We start from the raw sequence: 17,982 nt of genomic DNA, 5'->3' as shown, positions 1-17,982 counted from the left end.
CCATAGATTCATAGATTTCACAGTTGGGAAGACCTTTCTGAAAGTCTAAGTTTTCTTTCTTAATTTCATTCTGTTACTACCACATTTGTTGTTGTTCCTAGCTATTTTGCTGTTGCACCTTTTTATTCTAAGCATGCCACTCCTCCCTCAGTATTCGCACCCTTCAAGTGTTTGTAGATTATCATGTCACACCTTAGTCCTTGCTTAGCAAAGCTATATTTATTTCACTACCTCATCATCCCTCCTGCAGCAAAACCCATGGGAGCTGTGCTGACAGAGCTCATGCAGCTGAAGATGCCTTCAGGGCCCCATACCTCTTAAATGGGTCCTACTGTTGGGGGTGGGGAGGCATGGAAACCTAATAAATCCATTAGCTGTCTTACATTTACCAGGGAATCTCTGTAGAGCTGGTGAGAGGACAATACAAAGCTTCTCAATCCTCCCTTATCACTCTTTCACCACTTTTGATCGCCCAATCCTCTTGCTGTCCTACTATTTCAATGCAGAACGAAGGAATCTGTATCCTGAAGCTGCCTCCTGCATGCAAATCTCACAAGAGCATTAACACCTCCCCCCCCCCGTTTTTTAAACTTTTCTCCATAAATCAGTCCCTCAAGACGAAACCCAGGGATTGAAATGAATCTGTGGTAAAGCATTATCCATGCTTATCACACTATTGAAACTGTAAATCAAAAGAGACCAATTAATGACCGTTGGCCCATTGGTTTCTCTTTTAGAAATAAGTTGAAATGCTGCAGTCTGTTTACTTCAACCATCAAGTCCTGAAAAAGTACAGGAGGAAAGATCATCTTTCCTAACTTAAAAATAATATATTAAAAATCCTAGGAAATTGACCTTTGGAGAGTTTGCTTGTAATTTTGCTGATTGTTCTATAGCACCTAGATTGCTGTAATCCCTCTGATATTTAGTAGTTCAAGAAAAATAATAATCTTGTGTTAAACGTTCAAGGCTTACAAAAGATTTAGGTGTTTATTGCTGATATGATTCCCTACAATACCTGGTAAGGATGGAATTCTGTTTAGTTGATTTAATTGCCTATCATACATTGAGGAATCCATCCTAAACTTCTAGTGTGAGAAAGTGGCCTGAGGCATTAAAAACAACGAAACATTTATAGTTTCCATTGTCATATCTCTTCTATGCTCTTTCACCCCTCTTTCCCTTCAAATACTGTAGCAATGTTTAAAGGTCATGTAGTGAACGATTGTTTTAATACACAATTTAGAGGAATATTACCATCCACATATCTTCTCTTCCTAAGTGAGACAGATATGAGTAGGGTGACCAGATGTCCTGATTTTATAGGGACAGTCCCGATATTTGGGGCTTTTTCTTATATAGGCACTGATTACCCTCCCACCCCCTGTCCCGATTTTTCACGTTTTCCGTCTGGTCACTCTAGATATGAGATGTAGTGGAAAGTAATCTTTCGGTGGTTGTTTGGTTAGGAAATGTCTCTCCTATTTCTGAAATGATGTCATTGTGCTAGGTTCTACTTGACATGGAAAACTGCTTGAAATGCTGGCTCACTGCACTTTACAATGCTATAATATCCACTAGTTAAAGTGTTTGCTTGCTTGCCTTTTCTTTGACATCCGTTTTTTAACGAGGTTATATTAAAAATTACCCTGTGGGTACAAGCAAAAAAATGTACTTTCTCCCTGTTTCCAGGTTCTTGGTAAAGGTGAAGAGTGGAAAGGTGGAAAGTTAATGAACTCTATTGGAGGAGGACAGAAAGTGCGATTGCTGAAAGAAGGAATAGAAAGCTATGCTGATCAAGAGGACTTGGTTGTAATGTTTGTTGAATGGTAAGCAAATTCTGCTTGTTGCTTTCATGCCCTACTCTTTATAGGATGCTAATAAAAGCTCTTGTGTCATGCTGATATTTTCTCCTGCTTTAGTTTTTATCTGAGAAAGCTAGCTTCTAGTTTTCCATTCATAAAAATATTACGCAATTGGAGCAGATGTTGGTTTTTTTTGTCAGATTTACAGATGTAAAAATTGTTTCGGAGCCATGACTCTGCTGTACTATGAACAATGTTATTACACGAACAAGCTGTGAAACTCATTGACTCACTAGACATTTGGTTATTAGTTTACCTTTTCCCATGAAAAAGCAACTGTCTTGTTGCTCTTAAGTGATGGTGAGATGGAAATAGTGTGTGCGGAAGTGGTAAAAGCAGCTTCAAACTGAAGTGGTGGCCAGTAGACCGCTGGGGCGTAATTCTCAGAAACACTAAAGCCCCTTTATGTTGGTCTGGCAGTTTAAAGAGGTCTTAAATAGGCTGGAAGTGCTCCCTGAAAATATCTCCTGTGTGAGGGTCTCCCCACCTGCTGTAGAGCTGCAGTAAGGGCTCCCTCACCAGCCATGATTCTACTGCCTATGAGGAGAGGACAGCCCCAGAGCAGGGATGTAGCATGCTGCAGCACATTTAACTACAGCTGTTTTCTGCTTCCCAGGGTCCATAGCAAACTATAAGTTAGAGCAGCCTACCTGAGGGCCAGGTAGGTCCTTCTCAGACCAGAATATCAGGAGCACAAAGGTGACTTGAAGCCATCTTTCACTCTACCCTCCCCTCCCCCCATCCCTCCTGCTCCTTCCCTAAGGACAGGATTGGTGTAACTGAGAATCTGGTCCATGGAAGTCTACAGAAGCTTCCCTGTCAATTTCAATCAGAGCCAGGTCAAACCTTTAAAGCAGTTGCCTTGGTGGATGCAAGGAGAGTGAATCACAAAGTAGGGACTTACAGAAATGCTTCAGTTTGCGCACCCTGAGCAGTTGTGTGAGCTGAGTAACATCTGCTGCTTTTATTATGGACAGTGATGTCCTAGCAACTGATGCAGGCTTTTGTCAGTTTGGAATAAAATTTTTGGCAGACATACTACAATTCTTTTTTTTCTTTTTCTTTTCATCTTTAAAACCACTCAATCTGTCATTTACACATACTGTCATTCTAAACAAGACCACAATGCAATGGCCTCTTGGGCTTACACCAGGTTCATTTCTCTTTTGATTTAGTATAACTTCTGTGCAATTTTGGATTTCCTTCAAAGTTTAGGAGTGTTTTTGCAAGTTAAACAGATATGGAGGGGCTAGGTTAGCAAAGTTCATATGTGAGAGAGTGATCTCCCTGCATTATCTTATTTATTCAAAATTTCCCATGCTTTTCTATCTACCTTATGAGTTAGGACAGCTGTTCAACTGGATTCTCAACCTTACAGTCATGTTTTATGACTTGACTTATATTCTCTCATTTTTTCTTTGTGATATACAAGAAATAGTTAGAAATGGAAAGCACAAATCAGTTTACCCACTTTATGAATAACATTTGTAATAGAAATGACATAAGGGGACTAAATATTTTCACTCTCCTACATTTAATTTGCGTTTAGAGTGATGTACGATTGGTCGGATAAGCTACCCATTCAGATATTAAATTGCTACTTAGACACTTTCTTTCATATTTAACCTTATTACCAATTTACTGCATTTTGATAAATGGAATGCATCGTGAGAGCAGTTGTTTGTTTAATTCTTTAAAAGGAGTTAACCTTATTTGGGTTTGATAAAATGAGTAATTTAGTCTGCCCTATTGGCCAAGTACTAGTGAAACTTATTTTACATTTTTTAATTTTGAAGATATCTTTACTTAGAACTTGTGTGTGAAATCTCTTTCAAGTTTTTATACTAATTGTAGAGGGATCTCCCGTCCCCCCGTCCCCCCCAACATTTTATATTTCTTGAGTTAAATTCTGTCCTTTTGCTTTTGCCCTCTCCCTATGTGGGTGTAAAAGTCACAAGGTCTTAGTCCTATAATGTGAGTAGTAAAGTCTCATACTGCTAATTCTCTGAGTCCCAGGTTCAAATCCCACTGTTGCTCATACAAGGTCAGTTAGATACACTGAACTATTGGTGCAGTCACATCATTTCACATAGGAGCAAGTTCATTTTTCTATCATAGAAATGGGCTGTGGTGTTCATCTAAGCTGTGGCTCACCACCTGTGTAGAATTGGGAAGGAATTTTTCCCATGCTGCAAGATGCTTTTTCTTTTTTGCTATCCTTGAAGTAACAGGCAGGCCTGGCATGTAATGAATGATACAGTCAATGAAAAGATTTAGTTACATTAATGTCCAAATGTTGCAGGAAAGTAGGGTCGTTTTTGCTTACTCCAACCCTGAGCAATGGGCCATGAGCCAATGAGGACTCAGACGGGGTATTGAGCATCTAAACTGTGCACATGTTCACTCATCCGTTATCCGTATGTTTTGCACTTCTCTCCATGAAAGAGGAGCATTAGAAGGATGGTTAATCCCGAATGCTGGCATTTGTTTGGATCAGAAGTGAAGCTGCCTTGTAGGATAAGAGAGTCATCTCAGTTAGTGGAAATTGGAGCTCCACAATGGATTGGTGTTGCTGAGTAACAGCTGTGGTGGGGGTGTTTATTAACAGTGAGCTTTAATTTAAAGTTCAATCACACTGACTAATAAAGCTTCAGCTTGTTTTTTAAAGCCCTACACACCTGTGTGGGTTATTCTTTCACTTGCCGAGTCCTGGCCAGCGTATCTATTTCACAAATAGTTAGTGCAGGGCATTACGCTAATCTTCTGGGGATGAGGGAGGAATGGAGCCACCTTTGATAAACCTGTTATTGCAGAAGTAAATTTGCTTAGGAAGCAGTGCTCTGGAGATGCATCTGGTTCCTGTCCTCAGCTGGAAGATGCTGCAGTAGATCCATTTGGAAAGTGGAAAAGTGCAGCCTGCCATAAAACTACTGGGCTAAAGCCTTTGACCAACCCCCATTTTTCTTCTCCCCATCAGCCTATCCCCTCTGTCTTGCTGTATCCTAGCTCTGAGTCAGAATGGGAAGAGGAGGGAAGGATGTATCTGAACAAAGGCAGATAATGTCTGTAAGGCTGGGGAGATTCCAAGGATACTTATTTCTTTGAATTAAACCTTGTGCCAAACCTACAGGAGGGCAAACCAGTTTTCATAAAACTACTTATTTTTATATATGGTATGTAACACACTTCCTTTCCTTGGGATGCCTATTTACCAGTTACTCTGCTTTGTGCTGCAAAGCCCTCCTCCTCTTTCTGCTTCCAAACTAGTGGTGGCTGGGTTGGTCAGGTCTGCCAAGCCAAATGGATATGATTACTTTTTTTTTTTTTTTTTTTTTTTTTTTTAAAAGGCTTTTTAGACAATTGGAAAACTGGAATGAGTGTTAAGAAGTTCTGTGAAATGTAAGGATACTTGGATGCGAAGCACTTTATTTTAGCATCATAAATTTAAATGCAACGCAGACTTAGAAAAGTCTGTAAAGCAGCTCCCTTATTCCTATTGAGCAGTACCTTACTCTGGAAGTAGGTCCCCTTCACTTCAAAGGACTACTCTTAGAGTAGTACTCAGTGGATAGATTCTCCTTTAGTTTGTTCCTGCATTTGAGGGAGGGAAGAAGCTTTCAGGCAGAGACCTGGGGTGGGGGGGGGGAGAGAAGGGGGTGGTCACCTTCTTTTACAGTGTGGGGCATGGATCGCTTGCTGGTTTGAACTAGAGTAAATGGTGGATTCTCTGTAACAAGGCTTTAAATTATGATTTGAGGAATTCAGTAACGTAGCCAGAGGTTAGAAGTCTATTACAGGAGTGGGTGGGTGAGGTTCTGTGGCCTGCTTTGTGCAGGAAGTTAGACTAGATGATCCTGATGGTCCCTTCTGGTGTTAAAGTCTGAGTCATTGATATCTTTTGCAGGGGCCTACTCAGCCTCTGCTGCCTGCTCCAACCCGTGTAAATTAGAATGACTTCCTGGCTGCTCTGACACTCTGCGTCCCATGGTTGCTGGGAAGCAAAGAAAAGCTCTTGTGCAGTGCACTCTGGCATGCCTGCTCCCCTAGTGTGTATGCTTATGCCTTTTGGAGTTGAGTGCAGCAAGAAATTGCACCTGCTTGAAGAGAAAAGGACACCAAAGATACTACTTTCAGAAAAATGAGTTTCCTTCCAAATTACTCATTTGTCTTCAGAGTAATTTATGAGGCAGGATTTTTTCCCCTTGACTCCAAAAAATGGTATTCTTGCGATTACTGTGTCCTCATCCTGGCAGATAGATTGAGATTGCTTTTGAAGTCTCTCTTCATTCCCCTCTTCCCCCATAGGAAATAAGCTGGAAAGGATGCAGCTATGCCAAGTCTCTCCGTTTTGGAACAAGGCATCTTTTTGGCCAAGAGACTAAACTCTGACTCTGCTGCTTCTGTTACGGTTCGTAACAAGTAGCTTTTGCCAGTGGTTTGTTCTTCCTTTATAGAGGATGCTTTGAAAACCCATTTCTCATAAATGCCTCTTTCAACACCTGTTTTATTACTTAAACAGTATTTTCCTCTAGATTAAATCAGGTAAATGCCACTAATTTTCAGGCTGCATGCACGCTAAGATTTAATCTGGGGAAAAAAGAGATGCGGGCAGATATCATGCCCTTCAATGCTAAGGTCCACAGGAAAGTCAAAGTTAGGTGGGGAAGCTAACTGCATTGTGTGGTATGGGTTGGGGGCAGGTGTAACAACAGCACTAAGTCAGGTCTTGGGGACTTCAGCCACTGGTGTAGCTTCACTGGTACAAATCCCTAGTGTAAAAGGGGAAAGCAAACGAGTGCAATCCGCGCCACTTCAAAGAGTATCTTATTTTTGTCTTGCTGGCTATGCTCGGTATTGGTAATGATACAGATACACCATGGTCACTGACTGCTATACCAGATTAGAGGAGGCCTCAGAGGAATTAGAGCCTTGTCAGGTGACAGGGATATGTAATTTAGAAATGCACATTGGCAGGAATAATTTGAATGACACATAAACATTGCTTATTGTAAAATTAACTGTAACCTTTTGGGAAAGAGACCTGGGCAGCATTGTCGTCAGCTCAGTGAAAACTTCTGCTCAATAAGCAATAGCAGTCAAAACAAAATATTAAGATGTATAAAGAATGGGATAGAAAATATTATAATGCTCTCAATGGTATGTCTTTTTTCACCTGGAATACAGTTTAGTTCTGCTCAACCAAACTCCAAAAAGTTATAGCAAGAAAATGGTGCTCAGAGTTGAGAGATTAATATTACTAGAAATAGAAAGATTTCATTATGAGGATGGAATGAAACATTGGAGCTGTTTAGTTTGGAGGTGATGGAGAAGAAGGCATATGTTTGCATAATATCAAATGATGAATGAGATACAGGTTAAATGCAGAGCTTCTGTTTACTAGTTTTTGTAGTACAAGAACATAATGAAATTGAAAGGCAACAATCTTCAAACTGAGAAGTTTGTTTCCCCTCTCCCTGCTCGACCCTCCAATGTACAATACACTTGTGACGCTCACTGCTACAAGATATCACTGAGACCAAGAGGTTAGCAGAATTCAAGGGCTGGATGTTCTCATGGGTAAAGAGAACATCCACAATAAGGTTAGACAGTGGCAGTGGGAGTGGAGGATTACAAGAAATAAGACTTTTTTTTCTCTTTCATAGCCACCCAGTAACTGACAGAATTTAGGAAGAAACTTCTCCTGTGGACAAGTAGTTCAAACTGGCCTGTTGAAGGGTTTCTTTCCCCTTCCTCAAACATCTGGTGTGGCCATACTAGGAGACAGGCTGCTGGACAAGATGGACTACTGATTTAATCCAACCGGCAGTTTTTATTTCCTATGCTCCTATTAATTTGGTTTCTTTTTTTGAAGTAAGCAACTAGATTGCATAGTAAAAAACTCGTAGATCAAGACTCATAGACCACAGGGCATATAACTGTGCTATGTAACATATTCATGGTATGAATTCCATATGTAATTGCTTTAAATTCAAACCTCTATAATTGTCACTAAGGAAGGCAGGCTTCCTAGCCTCCCACTTACTGACTGGAATAACACCTAAAGTATGCATAAACAAGGGAGCTAGTCATTAATGAAATACTGTCTACATTTATATTAGAGTGAAGGTGGATTAGGATTAAATGGATTAGGGCCCACAAATACTTGACAAAGGTATGTTTCATTTGCTGCATTCCTGTTGTAATGTTACCTGATATAAGTAATCACAATGATTTATTCTCCATCTTATTCCTGGAAGTGTGAAGGATGTATAGATTTCCACAGAGAAGAGCAGGCAGGGGGATTCTATTCTGCATTCTTATAGCTCAGTGTCTTGCCCCCTGCTGCCCTCCCCCCCCCCAAGAATTGATAATGCCCAATTAATTCTCACAGTCCCCCAGCGAGGTATAGAAAGATGCTGTAAGAACGAATATCTCCATTTTCTGGTGAGGAGGCTACGAGGCTACCAAATATGTACAAAGAGGTAGGTGTCAGCTCTAAAAACTAAATCCAGGTCTTTAGGGTTTCAGGCAGAGGTCTAACTGGCTATCGTGAAGTGAAGTCCTATCAAATCATCAGCACTTCTGTGTCATGGTTCTGCTCTCTGTGAAAAAGACCTAATAATAATTTTTGCACGTACATAATGTTTTTTCATCTGTAGAGCTCAAATTGCAAGGTGGGCAAATGTGCAACCCTGTTTTATAGTTTAACCAACGACTTTTATTTGAAACACTTTTTCTGAGCAGCTCTTTGATATCTAATAGACAAGATCTGTAATGTTGGACAAACTAGATTCTGTTCCCAGCTGTGCTGCAAACTTCCTCTGTGACTTTTTGGCCTGGTCATTTTAATTCTGTCTCCCTGTTTTTTATGCTTTCCTAGAGTTATGGAGCATCAGCAGCTTAGTTTAAGAACTTAACGTCTCTTGAAATCTATGCATCCGAAGAAGTGGGCTATAGCCCACGAAAGCTTATGCTCTAATAAATTTGTTAGTCTCTAAGGTGCCACAAGTACTCCTGTTCTCTTTTTCTTGAAATCTAGGCCCTCAACCTTTTTGTCTGTTATTCCCACCTGAAATACCTCTACCTCGATATAATGCTGTCCTCGGGAGCCAAAAAATCTTACCGCGTTATAGGTGAAACCGCGCTATATTGAACTTGCTGTGATCCACCGGAGTGCGCAGCCCCGCCCCTCCGGAGCACTGCTTTACCGCGTTGTCTCCGAATTCATGTTATATCGGGTCATGTTGTATCAAGGTAGCGGTGTATGAGTTATATTTAACTCTCACTCTGGGAGGTTTATACTGCAAGGCTTTGAATAAGGATGTGAAATTAGAGAACTGTGAAGGCCAGTGGGTAGAAGAGGTGTGTCTAGAACTCAGGACATCTGGACTCCAAGCTTTGTCTGTTATCATCTAAGATAAGGGGCTGTATTGGTAGGGAATTCAACAAGAAGAGGATCCCATTTATCGGATCCTCTATTTTCCTGAAACCCTTGAAAAGTGCATAGCTAAGTTAGGGTGTATGCATTCATGGGTTTCTCTACGTTTAAAACTGTAGGGCTACTGCACATGCTTAGTATGTGACTTTTTAAAGATAGTCACCCCATCAAATCAAAAGCAGTTGCCTTCTGGAATGAGACCACTCACTGCTTTACAGCAAGGGCCATTTTATGCCAGATTTCAACCCCAATCTATTTCAGTTGTTGAGCCCCTACACAATAATTTTTTTAAGTTGTTTTACAATGGAAAAAGTATTTTCTTATTCTTCTCTTAATTAGAACTCCTTAAACTAAAAAACAACCACCAAACAACCCCCCCCCCCCCCGAAGTTAGAGGCAAAGCCTTAAAAATTTCAGCCAAAAAAGTAAAATATTCAGAAAATTTTCTGTGTGAGTGAACAGGGAAGGGATACATGTATGTAGAGTGGTTAAGATACTGATTGGTCATATCTTGGTAAGAAGCAGGATCTGTAGATGGTGTTAACTTAGTCTGGCATAATATGCCATGTTTCTGAATGAAACAGTTGCATCAAAATTAAGAGACCACTCTTTGGTTTATTTAACTCTGCATGGTTTTAAGTCTGAATAAGCCAAAACTTTTCTGGTTTGAATTTTCTTCTTTAAAATTAGAGCTAACAGATATCTTTCCATTACTTTAGCTATGATGTTATCTTTGCGGGTGGCCCTGAAGAGCTGCTAAAGAAGTTCCAGCAAGCTAACCATAAAGTAGTATTTGCAGCAGATGGACTAATATGGCCCGATAAAAGATTAGCAGACAAGTATCCCGTTGTCCGGAGCGGAAAACAATTCCTTAATTCAGGAGGTAGGTATGATTGTTGTACATATTAAAGGTTAATTAAAGTTAGCTGTTCTGTTGTTCTCATAGGATGTGTGCGCGTGCGTGCTGGGCAACTCACCTAAAGTGCTAGTTTCCTAAATTCATGTTTGGGCACCTAAATCACCATTAGAGGGAAAAAAAAAATTAACTCTTGTGACTGAGAATCACCTTGTTCCTCTCTGCTTCCAGCATAAAGGAGTCTTTCTTTATACTTAGCTGAGTGTCAGTCTCCTAACACCACCCAGCCTGTAGCAACTCAAGAACTCTCCTCTGGGCTATGCCAGCTCTCACTTTACCTTGCAGTTTAACAGGTGCAGCCCAATCCCCAAGTCCCTTTTGAAGTGGTCCCCTCATATGGGCTACTCACAGAACTACCAGGTCCGCTGTTCCCAAAGAATCAGAACTCATCAGCTTGTAAGATTCAGCTCAGGATCAGCACTTTGCTTAACATCACAGCACTTCAATAAACTTATTCTTGTTTTCACTATAAATATATTATAAAAGATTCAAGTGACAGAGTAAAATTTTGGAAACAAATGGTTACCTATAAAACACAATCATAACATGCTTTATAGAGTCTAAACGTAACAGGTTAACCACTTGTCTAAATAAGTTTTTCTCACCCAAAGTCCTTTGCAGTGTTTTCAACTGAGGCTTGCTGAGATCCCATTTTCATGAATGTAAACACTGTCCATTTACTTCCTGAGTGTAGGATGGGCGGGGGAGGTGGGTGTTGTCATTGCTTTCTTGTTATACCCTCAAAGTTCATTGTCTTTGCTCATAGACCAGGTAACCACCTGAGGCTTGCTGGTTCTTTTTTTTTTTTTTTTTTTTTTTTTTCCTTGCATGCTGCTTCTATGTTGACTTTGACTTTGTATATAACTGAGCATCCATTGTGTTAGCTTATACTTCTTCTTAATTTACATACTGAAAGAGGGATATACATTTCTTACCTCCTGGCTGGAAGAAAACCTGTTTTTCATCTTTGCTGGTAACTAATATCTTGATACAGACTTTAAAATACATGTGGAGGTCTTGTGCTGCCAATACTGAATTTCTAAACATTATAGATGACCATTTCCTAACTCAAAAAGTGTTGTGGCCAACACGGGGGTTGATTTAATATACTTAGATTTCTGTAAGGCATTTCACTTGGTACGCTCAATGTTTTGATTAAAAAACTAGAATGATATAAAATTAACGTGGCACACATTAAATAGGTCTCAAAATGTAACTGTAAACAGGGGATCATCATTCAGTGGGTATGTTTACAGTGGTGTCCCAAAGGGATTGGTTCCCTAAGTTATTTTAACGTTTTTATCAATGACCTGGAAGAGAAAAATAAAATCATCACTGATAAAGTTTTCAGATGACACAAAACTTGGGGAAATAATGAAGAGGACAAGTCACTGATTCAGAGTGGTCTGCATCATTTGGTAAACTGGGTGTAAGCAAACAATATTCATTTTAACATAGCTAAATGTACATGTATACATCTAGGAACAAAGAATATAGGGCATACTTGCAGGGTGGGGAACTGTCTTGGGAAGCAGTGACTCTGAAAAGGATTTGGGTGTCCTGGTGGATAATAAGCTGAACGTGAGCTCCCAATGTGATGCTGTGGCCGAAAGAGCTATTGTAATCCTGGGATGCATAAACAGAGGACTCTTAAGCAGGTGTAGAGAAATTTTGTTACTTCTTTATTTGGACTGCTGGAATACCATGTCCAGTTCTGGTGGAATTCACAATTCAAAAAGGGTGTTGATAAATTGGAGAGGATGCAGAGAAGAGCCACGAGAATGATTAAAAGATTAGAAAACCTGCCTTATAGTGATAGATTGAGCTCTTTGAATCTAACGTAACAAAGAGAAGGCTAAGAGGTAATTTGATTCCAGTCTATAAGTATCTGCATGGCGAGCAAATATTAAATAATAGGATCTTCAATCTAGCAGAAAGGTATTGTGACAGGGCACTATTAGTAGCACCCTGGTCTCTGAGGTTGCTACAGCACTGGGAAGAGTGCGGGCTTATTTGAAGCCAATTAATCAATTTTTGTTGAGGGTTACTAATACTTGGGTGGCAATTTCTGGGCTAATGGGGCAATTGGCTTAGTAATTGGGAGGATCTAAGTGGGAGGAACAGGAAGCAGGGGGAACGCTTAGAGTGAGCTGGGGTTGAGTAGAGAAGGCTATGTGGAAGCCGTCTCTTGCTGTAAGCCTGCAGTACAGTTATACGTTGTAAGGCAAGAATAAATACGTGGTGAAAGGGCAACAACCTGCTGTGGTCTCAGTCATAAGATGCATGAACTGGCCAGGCAGTGAAGTACTCTGGATAGCAACCGAGGACTGGTATACCCAGGACAAGTATAACACAATCCAATGGTTGGAAGCTGAAGCTAGACAAATTCAGCCTGGAAATGAGGTGCAATTTTTTGACAGTCAGGGTAATTGTCCATTGGAACAATTTACCAAGCATTGTGGTGGATTTTCCATCACTCACAATTTTTAAATCTGTACTCTAGGAATTATTTTGGGGGGGTGTTCTCTGGCCTGTTATACAGGAGGTCAGACTAGATGATCACAATTTGGCCTTGGAATCTATGAATCAATTAATCTATGACTTTTCAATGTATGTATAAGTAACTCCTTACATAGTATCGTTATGCATTTTTCACAGTCGTATCAATGACCAGTATGACACTGGCTTTCATTTAAGATCTCACATGACATCCTATTGAGAACTAGGATGCACACACCAGACTCATTAGATTTCTATAACCCATTGTCAGTTGGCATTGAGAGGTTCTTGGGTCACAACACTTTTTGTAATAGTATTCTCTGTTTTCTTTTGAAGGAATGTGTATGAAGATGTGTGCTAATTTGTGAGGTGGGAAGGAGGGTTAGTGGATTGAGAAAGCTAAAATATTTATTTAGCAAAAACATTGCTTGCATAAACTCAGGGTCTGGAGCTGCCAGAATAGGGTTTCTTCTTGGTGACTTTTCCTGGATGGCTGCCATGTTTGTGCTAGAGATTCTATGATTTATTTAAAAAACAACCAACCAACAAACCAAACCCTCTTCTTCCCCTCTTCCCCCCTCCCCCGCGTAATCAAGTCTTTAGACTTGGTTTACATTTTGTAGGTCATCTTTGCAAAAACAAGTGTAACTGAGGTCTGGTCTAATCTTTAAAATTAGATCGACTAATGTCGCAATGTTGCTCTGGGCTGTGAAAAATTGTCACCCTGAGCCCTGTAGTTAAATCAGCCTAAACCCTGGTGTTGCCCTCCCTACCACTTCTCAGAGAAGTGTATTAACTACATCAAGGGAAAGAATCTTTCCCTCAGTGTAGGAAGCATATACCTTATAGCTCAACAGCATCACAGCTGCAGCACTGTAGCTTTGCTTCTGCAGCAGCTGTGTTGTAGACACACCCTTAGAAGGTAATGTCCTGAGTCTGCAGGCAGCCTAAAGCAATAGCTCTGAGAGAATTATGACCTACTGCTATTGATTTCAGTGAAGTGCTAACTCTGAAGCCTAACTATTGTCACTTAAATGTCCACACGGTTAACCATAATATAAGCAGTCAAGAAGGGAATATGTTCACTATGAAAATCTGCACAATCTGTTGTGCATGGCATCTCATCTTGGGCTCCTCTTGGACGCATGAGGGGGTGGAGCTTCGTGGGCACAGCTTTTGAGAGTTAATGCCATTTTCCCCCACACAATCTAGCCCCTGCTTTTTCTTTTTTTTTTTTGTCTCTGAAATAAATGTGATGTGTAACAAGCTTCAGCTGAATTTCCTGTACTGTTGTGGTATATTGGATTTATACTTTCCTGCCAGCAAGGAGAGACTGACTACACTAAGGCTTAGCTTCATGCCGTATTCCACAGCTGGATCACTTCTTTCTTAGCAACAGTCATAGCCTCAGACCCACACTTTGGAACTGTCTGAGCTTTTCTTCTAGCTATCTAAAACAGATTGCAGAATCCTCCATGTTTCTTAAAATGCCATTATAAGGAAAACTAACTAACCAGGTGAAAGCTATTCAAAATGTGTATCATGAAGACAGATCTTTGGAGATGAATTTTGGCTGGAAATTGATGAATTTCTTCTGTCTCCTCCTGCTGGCAGAGAACGGTTACACTGCCGTCTGACATGCAATGGAATGATCAGAAAGATAGTTTTCAAGTAGAAATAAATTCTCTTGTGTGATATTGCAGGATTTATTGGTTATGCTCCCTATATAAACCAAATGGTACAGCAATGGAACCTGCAGGATAATGATGATGACCAGCTGTTTTATACCAAAATCTATATTGACCCACTGCAGAGGGTATGTAGTGACTCATTTTCTCCTCAATAGTAGTTCTTGCCACTTGAAATAACTTGCTGCCTCAATTATAGTGTCAGAAAGCTGCTACAAACTTGCTAAGAATGGAAAAAAAAGTTTTCTGTGATTAGCTGTGAATGCCATAGTGCAAAGATGGTTGCTGTACTGCTGGGTCCCTCTGCCTAGAGGGTCATGAATAGACTTCAGGAGGATCATGATTCAGAGTATTGTTTCAGGCTGTCTGCAGATCCTGGCAGGCATCACGGTATTGCCTAAAATAATAACTCTGAGATGTGATCAGCCCCATTAATCTCAATAAAGACCCTGTGGACTCTGCAGGTACCTCTTGCGCTCCAACTTTCCACCCAAAGGGAGAATTAATTGGATTACAGCCTGAATTCTCAATGTGGGGGCACAATCCCCCATCCATCCCATATTGCTCAATGGGAGTTCCAATTAAGTCCCAGCAAATGATGAGATCACAGGGTGGTCCTGGTATGGCAAAAGAGGTCCCAGCGTGGAAGAGTCTGGGAACCAGAATGACATGCCGAAGTTTCAGAAGGTCATGCTTCAGAAGTAACGTTGTGTTCTATATTGACCCATTTAACATGGGATAAAGGGAATGGCTTACTGAAAGTTGAAGTCCTTTGAAATGTATATAAAATCAAACAGTAGTTTGTGAAACCAAGTCACAAAATATGTAAGGAAATCTGGAGAGCCTGAAGGAAGTACTGTAATTCAAAACTGAATATAAACCTTTTTTGTTTGAAGTGTATATGCCTGGATCAACATTTTTAATTTTAGGTTCCTACAGCCAGGCACCTAAATCTGTAATTAGAAATATAACTCATACCCTGAGTTTCAGAGGTATAGTTAATCAGAGCTGCAGCACAGAATTCCTATTTGATCCTTGCTAAAAGATATTTTCATTGCAATGAAATACTTCAAAAATATTTGCAGGTCACCTTTTAGGCCTGATACGGAATTCTTTGTGCACCCAAACTCCACTGAAGCTAAAGAGAGTTTGGGGTGTTCAGTGAATATACAAACAAGCCCTAATTATTTTCTAGAAGCAGGGTAGAAACTTCAGTTCTAGTAGAGCTGTGTGTATTAGAGCCACTGATACTGTATTATATCAAGAAGTGTAGTTTTAACTTTTATATTTGAAGAAATATGCTGTATGTTGTGTGTTTTTAAAAAGGTTAATCCTGTTTGGCTATGATTTCTTTAGTCTTTTTTTAGAGAGAGGACACAGGGGGAGACTTCTCTCTAGCTTATACTGACAAACTGATTCCTTTGGAAAGTCATGACCTCCATTTGCTGAGTTTACATAATTTAAAGCAAACTCATTGCTTATGTATAGTGCCCTACCAAATTCACAGCCATGATAAATGCGTCCTGGACCGTGAAATCTGGTCTTTTGTGTACTTTTACCCTATACTATACAGATTTCATGGGGGAGATCAGCATTTTTCAAACTGGGGGTCTTGACCCAAAGGGAATTGCAGGGGGTCGGAAGGCTATTTTAGGGAGGTTGCGGTATTGCCGCCCTTACTTCTGCACTGCCTTCAGAGCTGGGTGGCCAGAGAGAGGCAGCTGTTGGCCAGGCACCCAGCTCTGAAGGCAATGCCCCACCAGCAGCAGCGCAGAAGTAAGGGTGGCAATACCAGAGAGTGGCGGCTGCTGACTGAGGGCCCAGCTCTGCAGGTAGCAGCACAGAAGTAAGGGTGGTAATACCATACCATACCATCCTTACTTCTGCTGACAGCGGTTCTGCCTTCAGAGCTGGGCTCCTGGGCAGCAGCCGCTGCTCTCCAGCTGCCCAGCTCTGAAGGCAGCACTCCCATAAGCTTCAGCACAGAAGTAAGGGTAGCAGTACCGCAACCCCCCCTAGGGTGACCAGACAGCAAGTGTGAAAAATCGGGACAGGGGGTGGGGGGTAATAGGAGCCTATATAAGAAAAAGTCCCAAAAATCGGGACTGTCCCTATAAAATCAGGACATCTGGTCACCCTACCCCCCCCCCTACAATAACTTTGTGATTCCTTCTCACCACCACAAATCCTTTTTGGGTCAGGACCCCTACAATTACAAAACCATGAAACTTCAAATTTAAATATCTGAAATCATGAAATTTACTATTTTTAAATCCTATGACTGTGAAATTGACCAAAATGGTCTGTGAATTTGGTAGGGCCCTACTTATGTACTAGATCAATTTAAACAATTTTCTGATGAATCAGATGTTCTGGAGGGAATACGTTTGCAGGTAACTGTCAGCTGTAAAGCTAAATGAGACTTTGAAAAAGAAGAGTATTGAAAGATTTAAAAACTTGCAATTAGATTCCCCAAAACAGATGAAACAGAAAACTGTAACTTTCAACTGGTTAACATCTGTCAATACATTTAAACATGTGCTGTGCTAACTTTTATAACACCCCAGTGTCTTTGCTGTTTTTAATTTTTAGGCACGTATTAACATTACTTTGGACCACCAGTGCAGAATTTTCCAGACCCTGAATGGAGCTGTTGGTATGTGTATTAGCACATATATTGATTGGCCTGTACTGCATATGTCTGCCATTAACATTCTTTTTTTGTTTGCTTTTTAAGGTGAAAATAGTTTTCCCTTATTTTAAATAAATAAATTATACATGTATGCCAGAGCTTACTCCATGATGAACATGTTAGTAAGATTATCCTGTCTCTCAGATCTGATATGTACAATATCAATTGATTTTTCTGTATCACTAGCAAAAATATTAATTTTAGATAGTTTTGATATGTCTAGAACTAGGTTTGTCTAACATTGACAGTGAAGTTGACTGACCTTTCCATCCTTCTATAACTAAATTTAATTAGGGCTTGCAAAGTACATATGGTATGTAAAATCACATATTCATTTGAGATCACTCTAGTAGCAAGGCATATAATGGAATAGGCTAGCTTTAATTTTTAATTTCCTTACATTGTCTGGATTGTCATAATTTTAGTTGGAAATCCTTTTTTTATGTATGCACGAACTTCCTTCCTTCCTTACCTCCACCTTTGACCTTCAACTGTGGAACATCTCAATTGAATTCCTTCGTAAATGGAAAGTTAAAGTTAAGCTCTAGGCAAAGCTTCTTAAACCATGTGAAGGATGTAGAGCATAAAAACCTCTGAAGTTCCCTATGGACCTTATCCTCCACATCTAATTTACCTGTGCAGTGCTTAAAGACTAAGATAATAAGAAAGCCCATAAGATAAGTAGTGTAAATAAATTAATACTTAGCTCTTATGCCATTTTTCATCCATAGACCTCAAAGCATTTACCAAGGAGGTCTGTATCATCTCTCTGTTTACAGATGGGAAACTGAGGCATAAGGCAGAAAGGCACTTGCCCTCACTCACCCTGCAAAATAGTGGCAGAGCCAAGAATTGAACATAGGGCCCGGGACTAGGGCCAGACT

The 17,982-nt window shown here is 40.3% G+C and overlaps 1 protein-coding gene across 2 annotated transcripts in view; it reads left to right on the top strand.

Moving 5' to 3' along the window:
* The window catches only part of PLOD2 (procollagen-lysine,2-oxoglutarate 5-dioxygenase 2), a 74,224-nt gene that overhangs the window by 23,384 nt on the left and 32,858 nt on the right, over positions 1–17,982 (top strand). For both annotated transcript variants that reach the window (XM_054040154.1, XM_054040152.1), the window contains exons 3-6: positions 1,693–1,829; positions 10,023–10,186; positions 14,422–14,534; positions 16,999–17,062. In XM_054040154.1, the coding sequence (XP_053896129.1) occupies positions 1,693–1,829; positions 10,023–10,186; positions 14,422–14,534; positions 16,999–17,062 (478 nt within the window). The remainder of the gene's footprint in view (positions 1–1,692; positions 1,830–10,022; positions 10,187–14,421; positions 14,535–16,998; positions 17,063–17,982) is intronic.

Source organism: Malaclemys terrapin, chromosome 9 (genome assembly GCF_027887155.1).
Source record: "Malaclemys terrapin pileata isolate rMalTer1 chromosome 9, rMalTer1.hap1, whole genome shotgun sequence".
NCBI classification, from domain to species: domain Eukaryota; kingdom Metazoa; phylum Chordata; order Testudines; family Emydidae; genus Malaclemys; species Malaclemys terrapin.
Note: the sequence above shows the minus strand (reverse complement) of the source record. Positions and strands in the feature narration are given on the sequence as shown.